A 19,984-nucleotide genomic window follows, 5' to 3' on the forward strand; every position below is an offset into this window, starting at 1 on the left:
CCCTATAATCAGCTCAAACAGCCTCGGAGCCCCCTGGGCTTCCTCGCAGGTTTTGTGGTTGTCATTGGTAGTTCTTAGTATCCAGGCCTTTCACGTGTTTCTAACATATCTCAGGATTGATCCCGAGGGAAGGAGACAAACCAGGTCCAGCCAGTTGGCCATCTTAGCAGGACCTTGAGCCATGAATTGCTTTTAAAGGACATTGTGTTTATTCATTCTATATGTGATTTATTAAAAGACACCAACATGGAAAGAAGGATGAAAGTAAATAAGTCAAAATAATCATAGTGATTGAGTCTAAAGAGTGGGAATTTGGGTAATTGCTATTTTCCTTTTTTGTACCTTTCTGCTATGTAAAGATAAACATCCTCATCCCCCCCCCCACCACACGCTTTTTAAATAAAGTAAAAAATAAGTTATACTTTACTTAAAAGTAAAAAATACTACTTTCATTCCATGCTGAATTCATACATGTTCTCTTCTGCTCCCTTGATCTCACTGTGCATTCACACCAGTGTAATCACTAACGCTTCCTATTCCGTGTTGGTTTCTGATACAGGAATTCCTGCTCTTTGTTGGTTTTCAATCTCTTCTGGTCATTCTTGTGCATTTTGTTGCTGTCAAGTGTCCCTAGGCATCTCAGAGTTTTGTGATGAATGAGAACCCCTTCTCTTGTCATATTTTCTAATTACTAGAAGGCAGTGCCTGAGAATTATTCATTTCTGGGCCCACTCATGTCACCACACTTTATCCGAGTTATAATGGTGAGGTTAAATGAGTAAGAGGCAGAACCAGCATCCAAGGACTGACCTCCCTCCTTTCAGAAGCTGCCTCTCCCCCAGTGTTAAGGAGGTACCTATGGTCTCGCCCAGGACTCTGGCTCCATCAGCTCCCCCTCTAGCCATGGGGTGAGGTGCAGGACAGGAGGGACTGACCTGGCCTTCTCCTACCACTCCAACCCTTCCTGGCTTTGCCTGCCCTCTGGTGGAGGCGCCACTACCCTGCGGTGCTGCCAGCAGACACCAGAGTGGGCCCCTCACCTGGTTGGGGCATCTGCCCGCATCTGCCAGGTGATGACATCAGCTGGTGACGTACTCACACACTGAGGGCAAACACCAAGCAGCGCTGCCCTTGAGCTTGAGAATCCCAGCCTAAGCAGGAAGGAAGAGGAATGACTGCTTTTTCCCAAGCTGGCAAGCTTACTTCTCTCTCCTCCCCCAGCTCTGGACTCGGTCCAAGCTTTATTTTCTCTTGCCTTTCCCTGAGAGCCCTTGCTAGTCTATGAAGCCTTATGTCCCCTACTCTGACTTCTCATTCATTCTTCAGTGATGAGGGAGTGATGAGTGGAATGTGACTGTCTCTGGCCTATGTTACCTTCGCCTCACAAAATGTCTCCCAAACCTTATACATGTCCTACGTGACTCAGCAACCCAGCAAAGCTACCCAGCAATACAGTTTAAGATTACCTGGGGCATAGCCGGGTTGTAGACACTGCAAATAATTTAAAGAAACGTAGGTACACTATTAAGTTCATGTTGGATTCAACTGAATCATGTGCCTACCCTTGAAAAAAATCCCTCTTACCTCAGAGCCAGAACACACATACACACACACACACACACACACACACACACACCTGAAGACGAGGACAATGTGTGCAAAGTACGAAGGTATGTGAGCCATGGCAGATCCACTTTGAAGAGACTAAGTGGATGTCAGTTCCTTCAAGGGGAAATTTTTAAAGATGTAGGAAAACCATAGTATAAAACTAAATCCTTAAATACTGTGATGCCTAAACAACCTTATCAGGGTACAGAATATAGGTGTTTATCTCACAGAAACATTAAATGCTCCAGAAAAACAAGCAAACAAACAAACAAAACAAAACAAACAGGAAAGAACTCCATTTATTGGAGAATCACACCCTCTATATCATTCCAGAAAGAATCTGTACAAGTCTTACCACTTCTCTGGAGAGAAGATTTCCCTGTTGACCATTAAAGTCCAGGGGCCCTTGGATTCTGACTTGAATTCTTCTCACTGAGATTTAAGTGTATCCACTGGTGGCTCCCACAACAACCAAGAAACGGGCTGGTCTACCATAATGCCCTTCCCCATTCCCCAGACCTCCTATTTCCCAATTCCCTCATCATATTCATTAGTCTCTGGGCTCACTCCAAGTTGGCCAACTCTTGCTTAATAAACCAGCCCTCCGGGGGAGGGGGGAAGGAAAAACATTTTGATGCATTCCTTTAAAAGGAGTTAGCGTCTCTCATTGGCCCGATGGGAGCATATGCAGAATACCCACCAGAGGAAATCACGCAGAGGCCGCTGAGACACCTGCCTGTGGGGTCACACCCCCTTTCAGCCCTTTTCCAGGAAGGGAGGTGACAGTAGTCGCCCAGCTGCTCCGTTCAGAACGGCTTCATCCCAACTGATTCCAGAAAGATGCTTGGTTTTGCACCCTCGAAGCCCCTGCAAAGCTGCATATCCATCCATTGCCCTTTGAGTGCACACAAAGAAAGCCAGCTAATTCCAAGAGTCCTCTGCTGAGTGACTTCCTCTAAGAGATGATTTTTTTTTTTGGTAATAGTGAGTCATTAATTTTTTTGTCATTTTTTTACCCTCTGTCTCTGGGCTTTTGACTGTTTACCCCTCTTAATGCAGAGCATAGGTACCCCCTCTCCAGGTTACCTTGACTCCATCACTCCCAGCTTAATGGCTCTCAGTTTCCCGACATGATCATCATTGTCCCTGTCGTCAGCATTAGTGCGTGCTCATGTGGTGCCCACCGGGCAGCTGGGTATCAGGTGGCCCAGCGTGACACCCATCATGAGGCAGGGACTCCTAGGCCACAGCTGGATGCCCCATGGGCCCAGCTCTCCAGGGGATGGTGGAAAACACAGCCCCACATCCAGAAGCCCCTGCGCATGGAAACTCCCCGGTAAATGATGCATCAGAGCTGTCTCAGACAGTAATACACAGCTTTACAAACAAGGTGGGTGTGCATTCCACAGATAAATGCAATCCCATCTTGAGTATCCAGGGATGGATTCACTCTGTGATTTATTCGTGAGGACTGTTAAACCAAGCCAGCGCCCCCAGCCTCTCCTTGTACGCTCAGGCTGCGTCCTCACGTGTGAGCCAGAAACGTGGCCTCTGGAGCCCACAGGGAGAGTAAGGCTCCCCTGAAGCCCTCGAGGTCCATCCTGTGATCGATCATGACACGCACTGTCTGAACTGCAGATTTTCAATTCTGTCCTAAGGCCCTCTTATACAACTCTCCCTGCGCCACATGCATCCACCTTCTCTTCCTCACAGCCCAGCAGGCCCGCGGCGGGGAGTCATGCCGATGTATACCCAGCACCCTGGGGAGCATTGTGGCATGGCGCGGGCACAGACCCTGTGCAAGGGGACAGGAGACCCCAGCCCTGGTTCCAGCTTTACTCTCACCTTCTTGCGGGACTCCGGGCCTTGCTCTCGTCATCCAGAAATAAGGAACCTCTTGAAGGTGTATTTTCTGGAGCTGAGGTGAACGGCAAGGGCCAGGGGCCTAGACCCCAGACCATGGCCTGGCCTCGGAGGAGGAGGTGTCCCTGCCAGGCGTCCCAGTGCTCCCCGTGCACACGCTATGCCTGCTCATATTCATACGGTGACACCCTATCGTAGTGGTTCCTTTCCTTGAGGCAGTGGGGATGACTGCACCACCTCCCCTGTCATGGCCCAGCACCTAGCACATTGGAGGTCCCAACAAATATTCGATGAAAGAATAAATGAACAAATGAACAGACGCATGTTGGATGAAGGCTCCGGCCAGCAGTGCCTTCAGACGTAACCGGGAGTGAGAGATGACACTGGAAGGCAAGAAGGAGGGAAGGGCTTCCGTGATGTCCAAGCTTAGGAGACACTGAGGCGGTGCCGAGCCCTGCATGGCTTCCAGCTGTTAGTTCCCAGCTGGTGACACACACCCCAGACCTCGACGGCACCCCCGAGCCCTGGAAGGAGCCAGTGGATGGGGTCAACAGCCTCCCGCAGTGCAGTGGTATCACCCAGCGCCCCCCGCCTGTGCCCATCTGGCCATGCCACCCGGCCAGGGTTCCTAGGTATTGCACCTTCTGTTCACAGAGGCCCAGGAGGTGGGGTCGTCCCCCACTTTCCTCTCCCAGCAGTGACCCTGTTTGGTAGCTCCCCCTCAGTACCAGCCAGAGAGACTTGGTGAAGCACCCTGATCCGGGGAGCAAATGAAACCACTGAAGTGGTCAGAGGTGGCGGGCCAAGGCTTTCTTGTCTAAATCCCTGCACCTGCTTTCTGTGGGGGGCCGCAGGGGGGCCCTTGAGACGCTGGCTTCGCACCACCCCCTCCCTCCCGGAGGGGCCCCAACCGTGCTTTCTCACTGGGGGCTGTGAAATGCAAATGTGGGCAACAGCACAGGAACCAGGATTCCAGCTCAGCTACCAGACAGGTGCATCGCCTTCAGACAGTTCTTGTCCTGGGTCCCCTCATCGCTAAGGCTCCTTCGGGTTCCGAAGGCCCGACTCTACTCCTTCATGTCACTTCTCTCCCCAGACACACCCAGTGGCCACGACGTTGCCTGGAGACTGCCGTTTGGTGAATGTTCTTAAGACACGTGTGTCCGTGTGTTCATGCTTTGCACGCGCACGTCCGTTGGGTGTGTCTGAAGAACTTGATTGTGGAGGGAAGGGGCTGTTCCACCTTCACTTAAACACAAGCTTGAATGAAAAGAGCACCCCATTTTGTTGCTAAAAGTGGCTGAAGGGGACTTGAGGGCTGCCCGCCCACGTGCGCAAGGCACGCACCTGCCCATCAGGTCTGGGCCCCAGGGAAAGGCCTGGCTATGTCGGCTGTAGAAGGGAGCACATCAGGCGAGGTCTGGCCGTGAGCAAGGAGATGTCCCGAGTCGTGAATCTTGGTGGTCTCTTTGGGGTGACTGGCACATCTAGTGCCTTCCGGACGGCAGTTATGGCCACAGAATGCAGGGGGAAGGGGGCCGTGGGCAGGCCGGGTGCCGCCTCTTAGAGGTCCCAGACATGAAGGAAGCCGGCTGCCCTGGCATGCACCAATAGCCCAGGCGGGAAAGGGGTTCTGGTTGCGATGTCTCCGGCACCACCACAGAATTCTCTCTCTCCGCTCAGCCCCTGGGAGTTGTAAACTGGCAGAGCCATGTGTGACTGTCCCCCCAGACAGCCTCAGATCCCCTTCTCTTCCAGCGCACACTCCAGGGGGAAGGCTTTGTGTCCGCTTAGTTCCCCGCTGTAACTCCCGTGCCTAGAAGACTGAACATCTGGCACCCAGTAGGTGCTAATAAACATTACTAACTAAAGGAGAGGTCCATCCCAGTGTATGGAGGGATTGGGGGCGGGGGGTTTGGGGCCTGGGGCCTCTGAGATTGTACGCAGGGACTTGGCTCTGTGCCTCAAGACAGTCTGCTCTAAGGAGTTACCTAATCCCCTCTGTCCCCATCCAGCCTGCCCTTCCTTCTCTGGCCTTGGCCTGGTTGGAAGCCAAAGCTTCTTGGTGTGCCCCCACCCCACCCTTTCCCACCCCAACTCCCTCGGCCTCCGGAGGCGTGCCTCCGTGCCTTCTTCTCTTCTTCCCCTGATCTCCACAGCCCTGACTGCCACCCCAGCCTGGTCTCCTCAAAATCTACCACCACCAAGGACCTCAGTTTCCTTCTGGGGATGGGAGATCCTGCCCTGAGCAGGACAGGGAACAGCCTGAGGCAGCAGAGTGCTTACTATGGCTCTTGATCCCCCACTCCCCGAAACCTCAAGAAAATTCCTCCAGACAGACCCAGGAACAGTGAGTTGTAGGAACTCAGGAGAAGTGGAGAACAGAGAAGAGTATGTAGCTCTTCTCTAAACTAGACAACCTAACTCGGGTGAACTTCTGCCACAGTTCCATGTAGGGTGCTAGGAGGCAAGTCGGGGCGGGGGGGGAGAAAAACACCCTTAACCCTCAGGGGTAAGCTAGCTCCCGGACCACCAGGAAACCAAAGCGGTGGAAAAACACAGTGACCTGCAAGCCTGCACAGGTGGTCTCAGGAAACAAGCAGAAAGCGGTCAGTACCGGCATGCAGTTAATCTGAGAAGCCTCCTTGGGGGTGAGTTTTAAGCAGAATTATAAAGGAGGTGAACATCAAAACAGAAAGGAAAGAAGAAGGTATTAATAGTCTCAAGTTTTGAGGTTTTAAAGGGGACGGTGACACAGGCTGTCAGGGAAGCTAAGGTGTCCTCGGCATTCATGTGGACATCGTTCACCAGGGAAAAGGTCACAATGAAAGTCAAAGGCCACAGAAGAGGGAGTGAAAGAAGAAGAGAAGTGAAAGACTTACCCATTTCCATCTATGTCACCAAAGTCAGTGAGTGAGACAGTCTAGATCTGGAAACAACAGTCCGGGTGGAAAAATTAGAGAGAGGAGGGAGGGAAAGAAATGGGAAACAACAGTCCGGGTGGAAAAATTAGAGAGAGGAGGGAGGGAAAGAAGTGGGCAGCCCCAGACATGAGGCAAATGGAAATGGGATGAGAGGTAATGCCTGGGAATAGGGCTCCCTGGAGAGGGCATGGGAAAGAAAGGAAGGACCCGGGCAGGAAGGCAGACTGGGGTCAGCTCCTGCACAGGAAGGGTGAGGGGAGAAAGTGGAAGCGGCCCCCATTCCCACGGGCTACGGTGCTCCCTAAGCCTCTCCACCGGTCTCTGTTCCGTGGAAAGCTCTGAAGGGTTTACTCAGCACAGGTCAGGAAACAAATGTCTCTTCTCTGGGAGAAAGATTATCATGCGATGCATACAGAAAACAAAGACGATTATTCTTTCCGCCCCAGACGCATGCACCACCCGGCTCGGACCTGCGGGCCCTGGCAGCCTGGTGAGAGAACGCTGCTCCTCTCACCCTGTATCAACACAAGCTATGATTCATAGGTTCCCTGTGGAAACTGAGACTCTCGAACAATCTCTCAATGGAGGAGAGCTCCCCCCGCCCCTGCCCGCCTCAGCCTCAAGGAGGAGATAGCTCCGCAAAAAAGTGCCAAGCTGTCATTCCAGGCAGGTGAACGTCGGCCAGCCCATCGTTCCACGTGTGTCTCTGAAAGGACACCTGTGTGGGAAGACCATGGAATCTGGCTCTGCTTCTCCATAGCTGGGCACCACTGGTCTGCTAAATTTACCATTCAAGGACTCAGTTTCCGGAAACTGAATACATTTCCGTTCCTCTCTCGCTCTGCTAGCTTTCGAAACCACTGCAAGGAGCACGCGGTCAGCGAGAGCAAAGAAAATCTAACAATTTCTCTGGCTGTCCCCAGGGTAGAGGCAGGGGGATGAGATGCAGAAAAAGGGGAGACCAGGAGCCTGCAGGCTTCCTATCAGTGTCCACTGACGGGGATGTAGGGCTCAGTCCACAAGACTAACAGGGAAAACAAGACAAATGTCTTGGGCGCCCTCCACTCTCCTGATGAAGACTGAAAGCCAGGGATCCCTGGCCTTCAGCCGGAGTGGCCAGTCTGGGAAGCTTCTGGAATAAGGCAACCTCAGACAGAGCTGGGAGGCAGTTTATGGTACACCACCTTTGTATAAATTAATGAACTTCAATTCTGTCTTCCTACTAGGACCACAAGCCTGTTATTAAAGAAAAAGAACGTGTATGTTGCTCCTTTCAAATCCCCACCGGCCTTGCCACGGGAAGGACACGTGGCGGGCTCTTCGCTCATATGTGCTTGATGGCACCAGAGGGAGCGGAGGCTCGACAAATGTTTCGTCAGCATTCACGTGTCCTAGGCATTGCAACAGTTGTTTTCCCACATGAATCCTCATCACAAACCCCACTTTACAGACACCCAAACTGAGGCTGGGGGAAGGTTCGCGACTGGTGGAGGGTCTCACGACTAGTAAGTGGTGGGGCTGGGACTCAAACCCATCCTCCCGCACTCACAACTTCCCTCCGCAGCAGACAGAGGGGCTGGTCCCGAGAGTCCCATAGTGGAGCAGACAGGACGTACGTGTGCGTATGCGCGTGTGTGTGTGCGCGCACGCCCTCCTGTTCCAGGAAATCAGGTGTGACCTACACGATAGAGAAGGAAGCTTTGAGGAAAACAAAGGGGCAATCAAAACTGGGTGGTGTCCTGAGAAAGATGAATGTGGAGCGGGATTTTTAGGACTTGGAAGGACAGCTTGGGGCAGGGGACACAGCGGGCACTTGCTGAGAAAAAGCTCAGGAGCAGGAAGCACAGCCGGGGAAGAGGAAGGCCTGAGAAACAGGGAATCGTGGGCACTTGTTTTGACACACGATGTTTGTGCAGGAGGGAGTGGGTCCCAGGCCTAAGAAAGCGGTTTAGAAACAAGGCAGTGTTTTTAGAGCCCATTAGGAGATGCATGATTAGGACATGACTGAAAGCAATTAGCGTGCTTCTCATTCGTCTGCTGATCAAGTTGCGACTGGAAAGGAGTTTCCACGTGGGGGAGGGATGCCAGGGAACCAACCAGTGGCCTTGACACTGTCTCGGAGGGGCGCTGAGCATGAGCTCAGGGCTGGCGAATGCCTGGGGGATGCCATCAGAGGCCTCCCTCGGCCCCTCCCGCAGGCCCATAAAAGCCAAGGCGGCCCAGGGCTCCCCAGGTGCCCCGTCTTCTCCATCCCCCGGTGCACGCGCCCGTGTCAGGAGCTCTCCTCGCCGGCCTCGCTCAGCCACCATGTCCAGGCAGTCCAGCATCACTTTCCAGACTGGCAGCCGCAGGAGCTTCAGCACGGCCTCGGCCACCACCCCAGCGGCCGGCCGCTCCCGCTTCAGCTCCGTCTCCGTGGCCCGCTCCACAGGAGGCGGTGCGGGGCTGGGCAGGATGAGCAGCGCTGGGGCGGGCTTCGGGAGCCGCAGCCTCTACAACCTGGGGGGCACCAGGCGGGTCTCCATCGGGGGGGTGCGGCGGCAGCTTCCGAAGTGGCTTTGGTGGCAGGGCCAGCAGCGGGTTCAGGGTCAGCAGTGGATTTGGCTATGGGGGCACAGGCGGAGGAGGCTACGGGGCCTCGGGCTTCCCTGTGTGCCCCCCTGGAGGCATCCAAGAGGTCACTGTCAACCAGAGTCTCCTGACTCCCCTCAACCTGCAAATCGACCCCACCATCCAGCGAGTGCGGAAAGAGGAGCGGGAGCAGATCAAGACCCTCAACAACAAGTTTGCCTCATTCATCGACAAGGTGAGCCGGGGGGCTGCATGTGCGCCATTGGGGTCAGGTGGCAGGAACTCTTGGAGAGGCCCCCTGCATGGACAGGGAGCAGTAATGCAACGGCCTCCCTGTGGAAAAACGCATCCACTCAACAAGTACCTCGCAAGTGGGGCCAGATGGCCCCATAGGACCTTGTGGAAATTTCCCTCATCCTCCCTGCGAGACACGCGGTTGGTTCAGCCAACACAGAGGGAAGAATGAAGTTGTTCTCCACAGGAGGAGTTTCCACTGAGCAAACTAGCCTCACCCAGAGCAGGTGTTGTCAAGACACTCAACCCAAGAGTAGAGTCTCCCCCTAGACACCTCCAAGCCCACCACACCAGTTCTAGGGAAGCCTCAGAGAATGGTGAGGTAGCGTCGAGGGCTTTCTCATTCTGATTTGGAGTTGTCAATTATATAGCTGACAGATGGTTATCAGGTGAAAGGTGGATTTTTCTTCTCTCCCTCATTAGTTGGAGTGTCTGTCTCTGCCCCCCAATATCTCAAGATTTCGTTCTCCCTCCCACCAGGTGAGGTTCCTGGAGCAGCAGAACAAGGTCTTAGAGACCAAGTGGGAGCTCCTTCAGGAGCAGGGCTCCAAGACGGTGAGGCAGAACCTGGAGCCTTTCTTTGACACCTATATCAATGACCTCCGCCGGCAGCTGGACAGCGTCACCACAGAGAGGGGCAGGCTGGACGCTGAGTTGAGGAACATGCAGGACGTCGTGGAAGATTTCAAAGTTAGGTAAGGGGAAGACGGGCTTCTGGTCACACAATCGTCCCAGGACTCCTTTTTATAAGGACCAGCGAAGTGCAAAGCAGCAAATACCAGTGGCAGCAGGGAGGTTTGGAACTTGAAGTCATCATCCCATGATCTGAAGATAGCATGGTGTAGGGTAACAAAGGGACTCTCATCTCACGCATCACTATTAACAAGGAGCCTAGTCTAATCTGTCCACACGACCGCAAAGGGATGTCTGCATCATCTAAAATAACATGGCTACTCTGGAAAGCATAATACCGTTTCACAGCCAGAATATTCTTTTACTCTGCTGGCACGGTCCCTATTATTGAGCTGGTACATTCCCAGTGTAAGCGAGGCAATCCTCCTGGGGGAGGCAAAATTTGGCCATCATCCAGGCTGCAGTAGGTGAGGTATCCAACAAAAAGGGATAGTCCCCTCTCCCCAATCCCATAGCTGCTTTACCCTTGGTTTCTGAGTTAGAGCTGCTCTTATTTACTAAAAGCATGCTGATCATACACACAGCTGCTCTGAGTTTCAGTGAAAATACATCAAAATCTACTAGGAACCATTTCCTTCCTGAACAAGCAAAATTGGCCCCACAGTTCCAGCAGCCACTTGAGGCAGCAACATTTGTGAAAGATTGCAATTGTGCATCTCTAATAAGATGGAGTCATAAGTACCTATTGCTATTCCCATAAGTTCCATGCTCACCTTCTAGTCTTACAAGAGGAAGAGGAAGAAGAAGAAGAAGAAAAAAAAAAACTTCTGGCAGAAGAAATGATTCCCCTTTTATAGAGGGAGAAATAGAGGTTAAGTGAATCACCCCAAGTCACGCACAGGTCCGTGGAAGAGCTAGAAAGGATCTGAGGTCTCTTAACTCTTGCTACACCAGAAATGCTCCTCAGCCAGGGAAGAGTTCAGCTGCATGCTTGCTCAACAGCACGCCCCCTCTCCTCTGTGCTTACAGGTACGAAGATGAAATTAACAAGCGCACCACTGCCGAGAATGAGTTTGTGGCCCTGAAGAAGGTGGGTGGAAATGTCTCTCAAAGGAGAAGATTCGAAACTGAATCTTGGAGTATGCAGTGACTCGACCCTTGGGACTCCCAAGAAATGGCACATAACCCTTGAGGGTATCTGGAGAGCTCAAATCTGCCAAAATGCTCCCTCTGTATTTATGGACCCCTGACCCTGCTAGGGTTTCTGTTAGCTCAGGGGACTCAAGCCCCCAGTTCTCTGTAATCACCCACCCCAACCCCAAGCCCCAGACTCAGAGTTTGCTAAAATCTAACCTGGAAGGGCCAGGGAGGAGTCAGTCTGTCCAACTTTTTCTGGACTCACTGCTTGGGGCTGGGGTCTCAGAGGAGCATCCTGTGCTGTTGTTCTAGGATGTGGATTCGGCCTACATGAACAAGGTGGAACTGGAGGCCAAGGTCAACTCTCTGACTGATGAGATCAACTTCTTCCGGATGGTCTTTGAGGCCGTAAGAGCCTGCAAATGTTTTTGTCCCTCCTAGGTCTGGAGCCTGGAAAGAAAAGGATGCTGCAGAGAATGTCATCTACATGGGGCCTCCATCCAGCATCTTGCCCCAGAGGCTCAAAGCTGGGGCTTGGGTGGTCACGGGCACCTGGGAGAACTCCTTGACATCTTGCCACAGTAAACCCTACTCCTGCTCTGAGGCTCCCCGCCCCCCCCCCCCCCCCCCCACCTGCTGCCCCACAGCACAGCAAGCAGGGAGTGCTGATTCTCGAATCCCAGGGCCTTGGGTAGCATTCTCAAGGAAACGAGACACACCTCTCCCTCTCCCCTTCCAGAAAAGCTCAGAAAAGGCAAGTTGCCCCTCAGCTCGTTGGTCAGGGTGCTCCTTGCCCTCTGAAGATGCCTCATTCTGGGCACTGCCACTGTGAAGGCAGAGACCTGGGTCTTTGAAGGGGAGAGAGAAGTAGAGAGTGATGAAGTCACACTGTACAGGGAGAAGCAGGGTCCCCAAACTCACTGTATCCTGAAGGAACCTTTTATGCTGGCATATGAATCAACATATGTCCTAGTCAACTCAATATAATTTGGACCAGAGAACATTGATCCACTCTTCATACTCAGGGAAAACACACAGGTGGGGGTCTTGAGAAGCTATACTGGGAGACACACACCCATCGCACTGATCTGTGACCCAGAAACTTCTCAGGGCTCAGCATGGGAGTCCCTAAATGGCTTCGAGTGCCCAGAGAAGGGCTGGAAGAGTCCCTGCTAGGGATGACCTAGACAGGTAGTCAGTCGCATGATTTCAAGAACCTTTCTTTTTATGCCTTGGTGACGCTGAGTTTTCTGGTTCCACAGGAGCTGTCCCAGATGCAGAGCCATGTCAGTGACACGTCCGTGGTGTTGTCCATGGACAACAACCGCAGCCTGGACCTGGACAGCATCATCGCCGAGGTCAAGGCCCAGTATGAGGACATCGCCAACCGCAGCCGGGCCGAGGCCGAGTCCTGGTACCAGACCAAGGTGAGCGTGGACACCTCTATGATAGGTTCCAAGACCAGTGTTATCTGAAGCCCCGAATAATCATTTAACTCTTAACCACAGGCATCAGGAATACATGAGCATTTCTGTCTCTTTCAACATGGCCAAAGTGTCTGGTGCTATGAAAAATCAACTTGAACTGGGTGTAGAAACCCAACCATACACACTAACATGTGATCAAGCAATGTTGGGTGCTCAGGACAGCCCTCGTCCCCATATCACTTATGATCTGGTTGGGCCTGGGTGAGACTCCATAACAATGGAGGACTAGTCATACAGCTATTTCTAGATGGCTTATTTATTCAACACCTATGTGTCAAGCAGGGTTACAGATTTGTAAATAAATAAACTGTTTATTTTTGGTCTGAGAGACCAGGAAGTAAATGGAGGGGTCGTGGAAGGGAAAGGACCGTGTTAATAAAAAGCTTCCAAGAAGAGGTGAGTCTTCCTTCCATTTGGAAGCATCCAGGGACAATAGATTGCCAAGGATGGGGGAGGTATTTAAGGCTGAACAAGCAGTCCTGTGGGGGCTGGAAGGCAGAAATGAGCACTTTGCCAAGCAAAAGACTCTATATCAAGAAGAGGGGGGTTGGGATGACAATGGAGAGCTACTGTCCAAAGTCACAGATGGCCAGAAGAAGGTTTGGCGTTGGAGGGTGTAGTAGACTGGATAGTCCAATCCATGAGATCAGCTCCCTACCCAGGGCAGACCCCTCTCAGGGCTAGCTGCTCACCTGCATGTGGCTTCCATCCTTCGCCCTGCTATGTCCACTGCCTTGGTCCCTACCACTGCAACACGGTAGGAAGGAAGAGGATGTCAGGGGCCAGGGGTGCACAATGCAGAGGCACGCCCCCTGCAGAGGCAGAGGCAGAGGCAGATGGTAAGTGGAGGTGAGATGCGCCTAAGTTGAAATTTACAGTGGTTGAAATTTACAGTGAACCATTCCTTTTGTAGGCAGGGCCTCTTGTTCCCTTAAACCATGTGTATCTAGAAATGGAGGAGCTGGGCCACTCAGCACTTTCAAAGCCAGCCAGATCTTCACTTGGTCAGGGGCTCTTCTTCCCTGGGAAAGGTGTGGGCAGGAGACAGGGGTGTTTGTTTCTCCTAAATGAGTACATCCTGGATGTGCACCACGGGGCAGAGAGCTCCCTCAGATGGGGGATTTTGTTACAAAGTCTTCAGAACTGTGACCCCTTCAGCCTGGCTCCATCTAACACCGATTCCCTGCACCTCTCCCCTGCTCCCCCAACACTGAGGTCTGGAGGGCTACCAAAATTCATGGTCACGTGGGTCTGGATGTATGCCCCATGACCGGAATCCCTAAAGGACACTGACCAAGTCACCTTGTCACTCCTAGAGCTCACCAGGCTCCTTCCTGCCCCAGGGTCTTCACACAGGCTGTCTCCCCTGTCTGGAATGTTCTCTCCCCAGCCTATCACTTAGGTCACTCCTTCCCATCCTTCAGCACGCAGCTCGAGCACCTCTATCTCTGGAAGGGCTTCCCCAACCCCCACCCCACAACTCCATATCTGGTCAGATTCCTTTGCTACACTACCCATTCATTTCCTAAGGGGCACTCATCCCAGTTTGGAACTATAAATTCAATAATATTTCATTAACATCTATCTTCCCCAATAAACTGTAAGCAGGGGTCTGATGATGCTCTCTGTGATACTCCCGGAGCCTAGCATGTGCCTGGCAAGTAGATGTGCCTAAGAAATACCACCCAAATGAATGAGCGAGGGAGTGTGTGAATCATCAGTGAATGTGTGGGCCAGGCTGTGCACACGCAGAGTACGCAGCCCAGGCGTTTGATGAGGGGACTGACTGCTCTAATTTCATCAGTACGAGGAGCTGCAGGTCACAGCCGGCCGGCACGGGGATGATCTCCGAAACACCAAGCAAGAGATCTCTGAGATGAACCGGGTGATCCAGAGGCTGAGAGCCGAGATCGACAGTGTCAAGAAGCAGGTAGAGTTTTGGCAGGGCCAAGAGCTCCTTGCACACTCATTTCTCCCGGGTCATTCCACCATGCTTCCAGGACTCCTGCCCAAGACACGCTGCACCTCCAGGGGCTGTCAGTAAGGCTCGTGGCTTCCTCTTTTTTTTATAGTGTTCCAGTCTGCAAACGGCCATCGCTGACGCAGAACAACGTGGAGAGCTGGCCCTCAAGGATGCACGGGCCAAGCTAGTGGACCTGGAGGAGGCCCTGCAGAAGGCCAAGCAGGACATGGCCCGGCTGCTTCGCGAGTACCAGGAGCTCATGAATGTCAAGCTGGCCCTGGATGTGGAGATCGCCACCTACCGCAAGCTGCTGGAGGGCGAGGAGTGCAGGTGGGGACAGATTGGGGGGACAGATGCAATTATCCATTGCAGCTAAGCAAGCATTCCTAAGGTCTCAGGTTGCTGTGGCCCCCTCCTCTCCTGGAAAGGGGAGCAAAAATAGAACTGGGCTATGAGGGAAAAAAACAAAAACAACAGGTGCAATTTTTGGGGGGCCAGTAAATCATTATCAAATGCCCTTATTTGAAGTACAACTGCTTTTCGTACCCCATAGAAATCTAGGATCTGATCAGGTCCTAAGTAATCAAATTCTGTCAGCAATTGGGTTATGTGGCAGGTCTGGATATATGGTATGAAAGGCTCTGGGCTGAGAATAAACTGTCCCAGGTTTTGGGCAGACAGGCCTACAAACTAACTAACTACGTAACCTCAGGAAAGTCAGTATCCTTTCTCTGGTCCTCAAATTCTTCTATGATGGAATAAAGAGGCCAAATCATCTGATCCCCGAAGCTCAGTAGGAGTTTTGTGTTATGCCGATTACCAGCTATGTGACCGAGGGCAAATTACTTTACCTTTCTGTTCCTCACCTGTGAAATGAAGATACATACCATGCTTTCTATCCCATATGTTATTAAGAGGGTTAAAATAAGGGAATACACATGAAGTTCTTAGAACAATGCACGATACACAAGTGTTTGAAAAATGCCAGCGATCGTTCAGTTTAGTGGCCAAAGATACGGGCTTTGGAGCCAAAGGAGTCTGGCTTCAAATCTTGCTTTGTGATCATGGGCAAGTTAATTAACCCCTCTGAGCTTCAGTTTCCCCATCCATCAAACCTACTTAACGGGGTCATGGAGAGAATTAAGTGGCCTAATGTAGGTAACAGGTATGTAGTCCTTTTTCACGTTCTAAGTCTGTGTTTATGAACGAAGGCCAGTTCTGTCCTCGCATGCGAAAGCAAAATTACTCCTCTTGCTACAATAACAGGTTGATTATTGTTATTGTTATGTTTATGACTCAGACTCCTCTCCACACCTCTAATCACCCCAGCACTGCCCCATGCATGACAACAGTCCATTGTTGAAAGAGAAATCTTCTTGTTCCTTAAAGGAGCCCTCCCTTCTCAACTGACCCTAGTGTACGATTAGCTTTAATTTTCTCCAGGAGTCTACCTAGTTTGAACCAAAAAAATGTATTTCTGAGATTACAGGTTTTCCTCCTAGGAACCTCAAACTCCGCATTATGTCATTCATTAGATTATTATTTTTAATACTACTAGTATTTAAATAATTTCAACCTCCACTACTGCTGCAATAAAAATAATAAAGGGTTTTTTAATGTGCTTAATTGCAAAAATGTGATTTCAAATGCCCACGAGCTGCTGGACATAATAATAACGTTCCTTCTGCCCCCTCCCCCCCCCCCCATCAGGCTGAGCGGAGAGGGCGTTTCTCCAGTTAACATCTGTGAGTATGACATCCTCTGTGTCAGTTGGTGTGCATGTGGTTGGGGCAGGGGAGGTGGCATTGTGTGGGAGGGCGGAGGGCACGCATGAGGCATCGGAGGGGACCTCACGGATAGGGTTCATTTTGAGGTTTGAGGTCTCGAATTCGTTAAAAGGAGAGCCACAGTAGGAGTCTTTTTTTTTTTTTTTTTTAGGAGAGAGTCTTTAATGTCCCAATTCTTACCTCTTTGCAAGGGACAGAGCACCACAGAGGGGCTGAGAGGAGTTTGCTGTGACCTTTCTGCATGCGTTTAGAAGACCCACAGTTTCCGCCCACCTCCCCCCGCCCCGGGATCCCACACCTTTCTCGCAGGGGTGCGAGTCTAGTTCAGACATGAGCATTCACTGCGGACAGGATTTATAAAACCCTGGTGTGCTCTCAGTCTTTGGAGGGAGGCTCCACGCTGGGCCCAAGGGCATGGCCAGGAAGGCCACCCCTTCCTGAACAGTGTGGGGAGAAGCCCTGCCGCTCTGTTTTACTCTGCAGAGTATAACAGCAGAAGGTTACCCGGGTTTTTCAAGGCAGAGAGAGCACATAAGGGCAGGTGGGTGTAGCTGCTCGGGAACAGGAGAGGCGTTAGCAAGCTGGCGCAGCCCCGTGCTGCTAAGGGCAGAAGTCACTCTCAGAGCTCACTGCTGGCGTCGTGAGGCCGACAGGGATGACTTTTACAGCTTGCATCCTACAAGTGAGTTTGGTTTTCTTGATGCAAGATTCACAAAACTGATGATTATACTAACTGATGATTCTAGAAGGCAGAGCCCTCTGAACTACCCAGCTGTCCTCCTTCGCTGATATCCCTGTCTAGCGGCCCCCAAGACCCTCAGAGCTAGTTTTGGGGACAGCTGCCATAACCTGTGAAGTTCCCTTTCTCTTGAAAGCGCCTGAAAGTCCGTGTTTGTTATCTAGGGCTGCCACATCGCAGTACCACAAACTGGGGGGCTTCAAACCAGAGAAGTGAACTGTCTCACACTTCTGGAGAGCTCTTGGTGCTCCCTGCCCTGCATCCTGCCAATCTCTGGCTCTGTGATCACATGGCCCTTTCCCTATGTGTCTGTCTTCATGTGGATGCCTTTCCTCTTCTTATAAGGACACGAGTCCTATTGGGTAGGGCCCTCCCTAATGATTTTATCTTAACTGGATTCCATCTACAAGATCCCATTGCCAAATAAGGTTGCATTCGCAGGTATTAGAGGTGAGGACTTCAACATATTTTTTTGGAGGACACAATTCATTCTGTAACAGTCCATTTCTATTTCAGTTTCCCTTCTGAAGAGCCCAGTGTAGGGTACTGGATGTTGAAGGTGATGGGTGGTTATAAAAGTTAGGAAAAGAGCAGGTGTGGAGGGGGAGAATGGGAGCAGAGTTGGCTGGCCAATAGGTCATCTGTCACTTGGTCTAGCAAGATTACTCCAGCCCCACTCTGGGATTCAGGGTGCAGAGGCTGGGGACACCGAGGGAAGTGCATATGTGCCCCCCCCCCCCGAAGAAAGAGAGACACCAGAGCCAGGTCCACAGAGGGAGATGGGGACAGAGTGGCAGGGAGTGTGATGGGGTCAAAGGGAAAGGCACGTGGACCAGAACCGCTTCCTGGAGGCCAGAAGTCTCCATTAAGTTCTGGAAGGAAAAGCGAGGCGCCCAGTGGCAGAGAGGAGGCAGGAAGCCATTCCAGACGGGGAGCGTGCCCGGCATTACGGCCCAGGGAAAACCAGGCTCTGAGCATAGGCTAGAGCTCTCACTGAGTAGGTGGGGAAGCTGGAAGGATGCAAACAGCTGCCTGACCAGACAACCCATCTCCACCCCACGGACTTCGGGGCGCAGGCCCTGACACTGCAGGTGCCCTGGGTTCTGACCCTGTGTCCTGTCTTCCGGCAGCTGTGGTCACCTCCACCGTTTCCAGTGGCTACGGCGGTGGAAGCAGCATTGGAGGCGGAAGCCTTGGTCTCGGCGGGGGCAGCGGCTACTCCTTCACCACCAGTGCTGGGCACAGCCTGGGTGTGGGCCTGGGCAGCTCCGGCTTCAGCGCCAGTAGCAGCCGGGGCCTCGGGGGCAGTGGCTCCGGTGTCAAGTTTGTCTCCACCACATCCTCCAGCCGGAAGAGCTACAGGCATTAAGTGCAGCCAGCCCGCTCCCCGACCCTTGCCCTGAAGCCTGCCCGCTTGCTGACCTGGCCTGTCTACACTCGCAGACAGGATACCTGGGTCCTTCTCCTTCTTCTCCCCTGGCCCACGTGTGCTGCCGGGAAGGAAGCCTGGCGTCCTGGCTAAACCCCATTCCCCAGCTTAAGCCAGCCTCCGCCCTCCTGACAGTCCCCAGAGTGCTCTCCCACCCTCTCTGTGCCGATGCCCACCCTCTTTCAAGATTCACATTGGGCTTATCTTGTGGAGACCCTCCCTTTAGCTCCTCCTTCTTCCTCCCCACCTTCTGGATGCAGAGATGGGAAGTGGGTGTTTTCCAGGCCGTCTCAATGCCAGGTTGGCAGCCCCCCCATCTCACGGTGCTCATAAGCTGCCTGCTGGGAGTGCGGGCTCTCTCTCTTCCCTCCCTGGGATGCATCTATTAAATGCATGTGTAATGTGTTTGGTGTCCAGCCCTCTGTTCGCGTGGTGATGCAGCACAGAATGATCCTCCTCCTCTCCGAGCCACAAAGAGTGCCCAGAGTACGTCAGATCTTCCCTGCTTCCAGAATGAAGAATGCTGGGCTGGGGAGATGGGAGGGATGAAGGGGGGCAGACTGCCAGCCAGACTCCATCCTGGTGTTTCTACCCACTTCATCCTGCCTTTTGTTGGGATGTGTTCTTTGAGAAGCCCAAGCCCCTGGGCAGCTCTGTCCGTCCTCCCGACTCTGTATGTCATTCAGGGCCGATACCATCCCCTCCCAAACCCTAACTGTTTTCTGAAGACACCGACGTAGGGTGGGCGGCCCAGCCCTCCTCTGGCAAGGGGGCTGATTGTTCCCTGACAGCTTCAAACTTGCAGACCTGAGCAGAGAAATAACAGGCCAGGAGAGGAGTTAAAAGTCAGCCCTGGGGGCAATGCTTTCACCAAGCAGAGCCACTGAGACCCATAATTGCTGGTGGCAGTGAGGCATCCAGGAAGCTCCCGCATTCCTGAGCTCACAGTCTCCGGAACCCCTCCCATAAGGTCTGAGCCTGGCATCACCCGGAGTGGGGACCGCCCATGTGGACTTTGAGGAAGTGGGCTCAGGGCTCAGGACCATGCTTGGAACTGGTGGGAGCCAAGAACCAGGAATCTGAACCACAACAAACCAGGACGCTGTGCAGGAAGCTAGGTGGCAGGAGGGGAGAAGCCATGAACCGAGAGAAGATGAGTGTAAAACCGGGGGCTAAAGTCAGGAAGGGTTGGGAGGGATGGCAGGAAGGAGAGAAATGATACCGAGGGTAATCTTTAAATGTTCCTGGTCCCCAGGGATGAGAGGAGTAGAGGGGATAGGAATTTGGAGAGAAATCCTGAGTCTGCCCCCCTCAGACAAGCCACCTCTCCTCCAACCAACGTCAGGTGCAAAGATCCTGTGGTCAGACCACTGCGCCCTAATGTCAGCCCAGTACTCACTAGCCATGTGACTGCGGCCAAGTCTCACAACGACTCTATGCCTCAATAGCTTCATGAGCAAAACAAGAATAGTAATAGCTACCCCGTGGTGTTGCGTGAAGACTAAATGTGAAGACTGGTGTAAAGCAGCCATGCTTATTGTAGCTGCTC

General features: G+C 52.5%; 1 protein-coding gene across 1 annotated transcript; it reads left to right on the top strand.

Annotated features, from left to right (window-relative positions):
- The first annotated feature begins 8,605 nt into the window (after window positions 1–8,605).
- LOC110577373 (keratin, type II cytoskeletal 75-like) lies at window positions 8,606–18,840 on the top strand. Its single transcript, XM_021686663.1, is given in 10 exon segments — window positions 8,606–8,921; window positions 8,923–9,201; window positions 9,741–9,955; window positions 10,923–10,983; window positions 11,343–11,438; window positions 12,293–12,457; window positions 14,322–14,447; window positions 14,590–14,810; window positions 16,191–16,225; window positions 18,137–18,840. Coding segments are annotated over 10 exon segments (1,656 nt in total). The 5' UTR covers window positions 8,606–8,702; the 3' UTR covers window positions 18,376–18,840.
- Window positions 18,841–19,984: the final 1,144 nt, after the last annotated feature.

Source organism: Neomonachus schauinslandi, chromosome 5, assembly GCF_002201575.2.
Source record: "Neomonachus schauinslandi chromosome 5, ASM220157v2, whole genome shotgun sequence".
In the NCBI taxonomy this organism is placed as follows: Eukaryota; Metazoa; Chordata; class Mammalia; order Carnivora; family Phocidae; genus Neomonachus; species Neomonachus schauinslandi.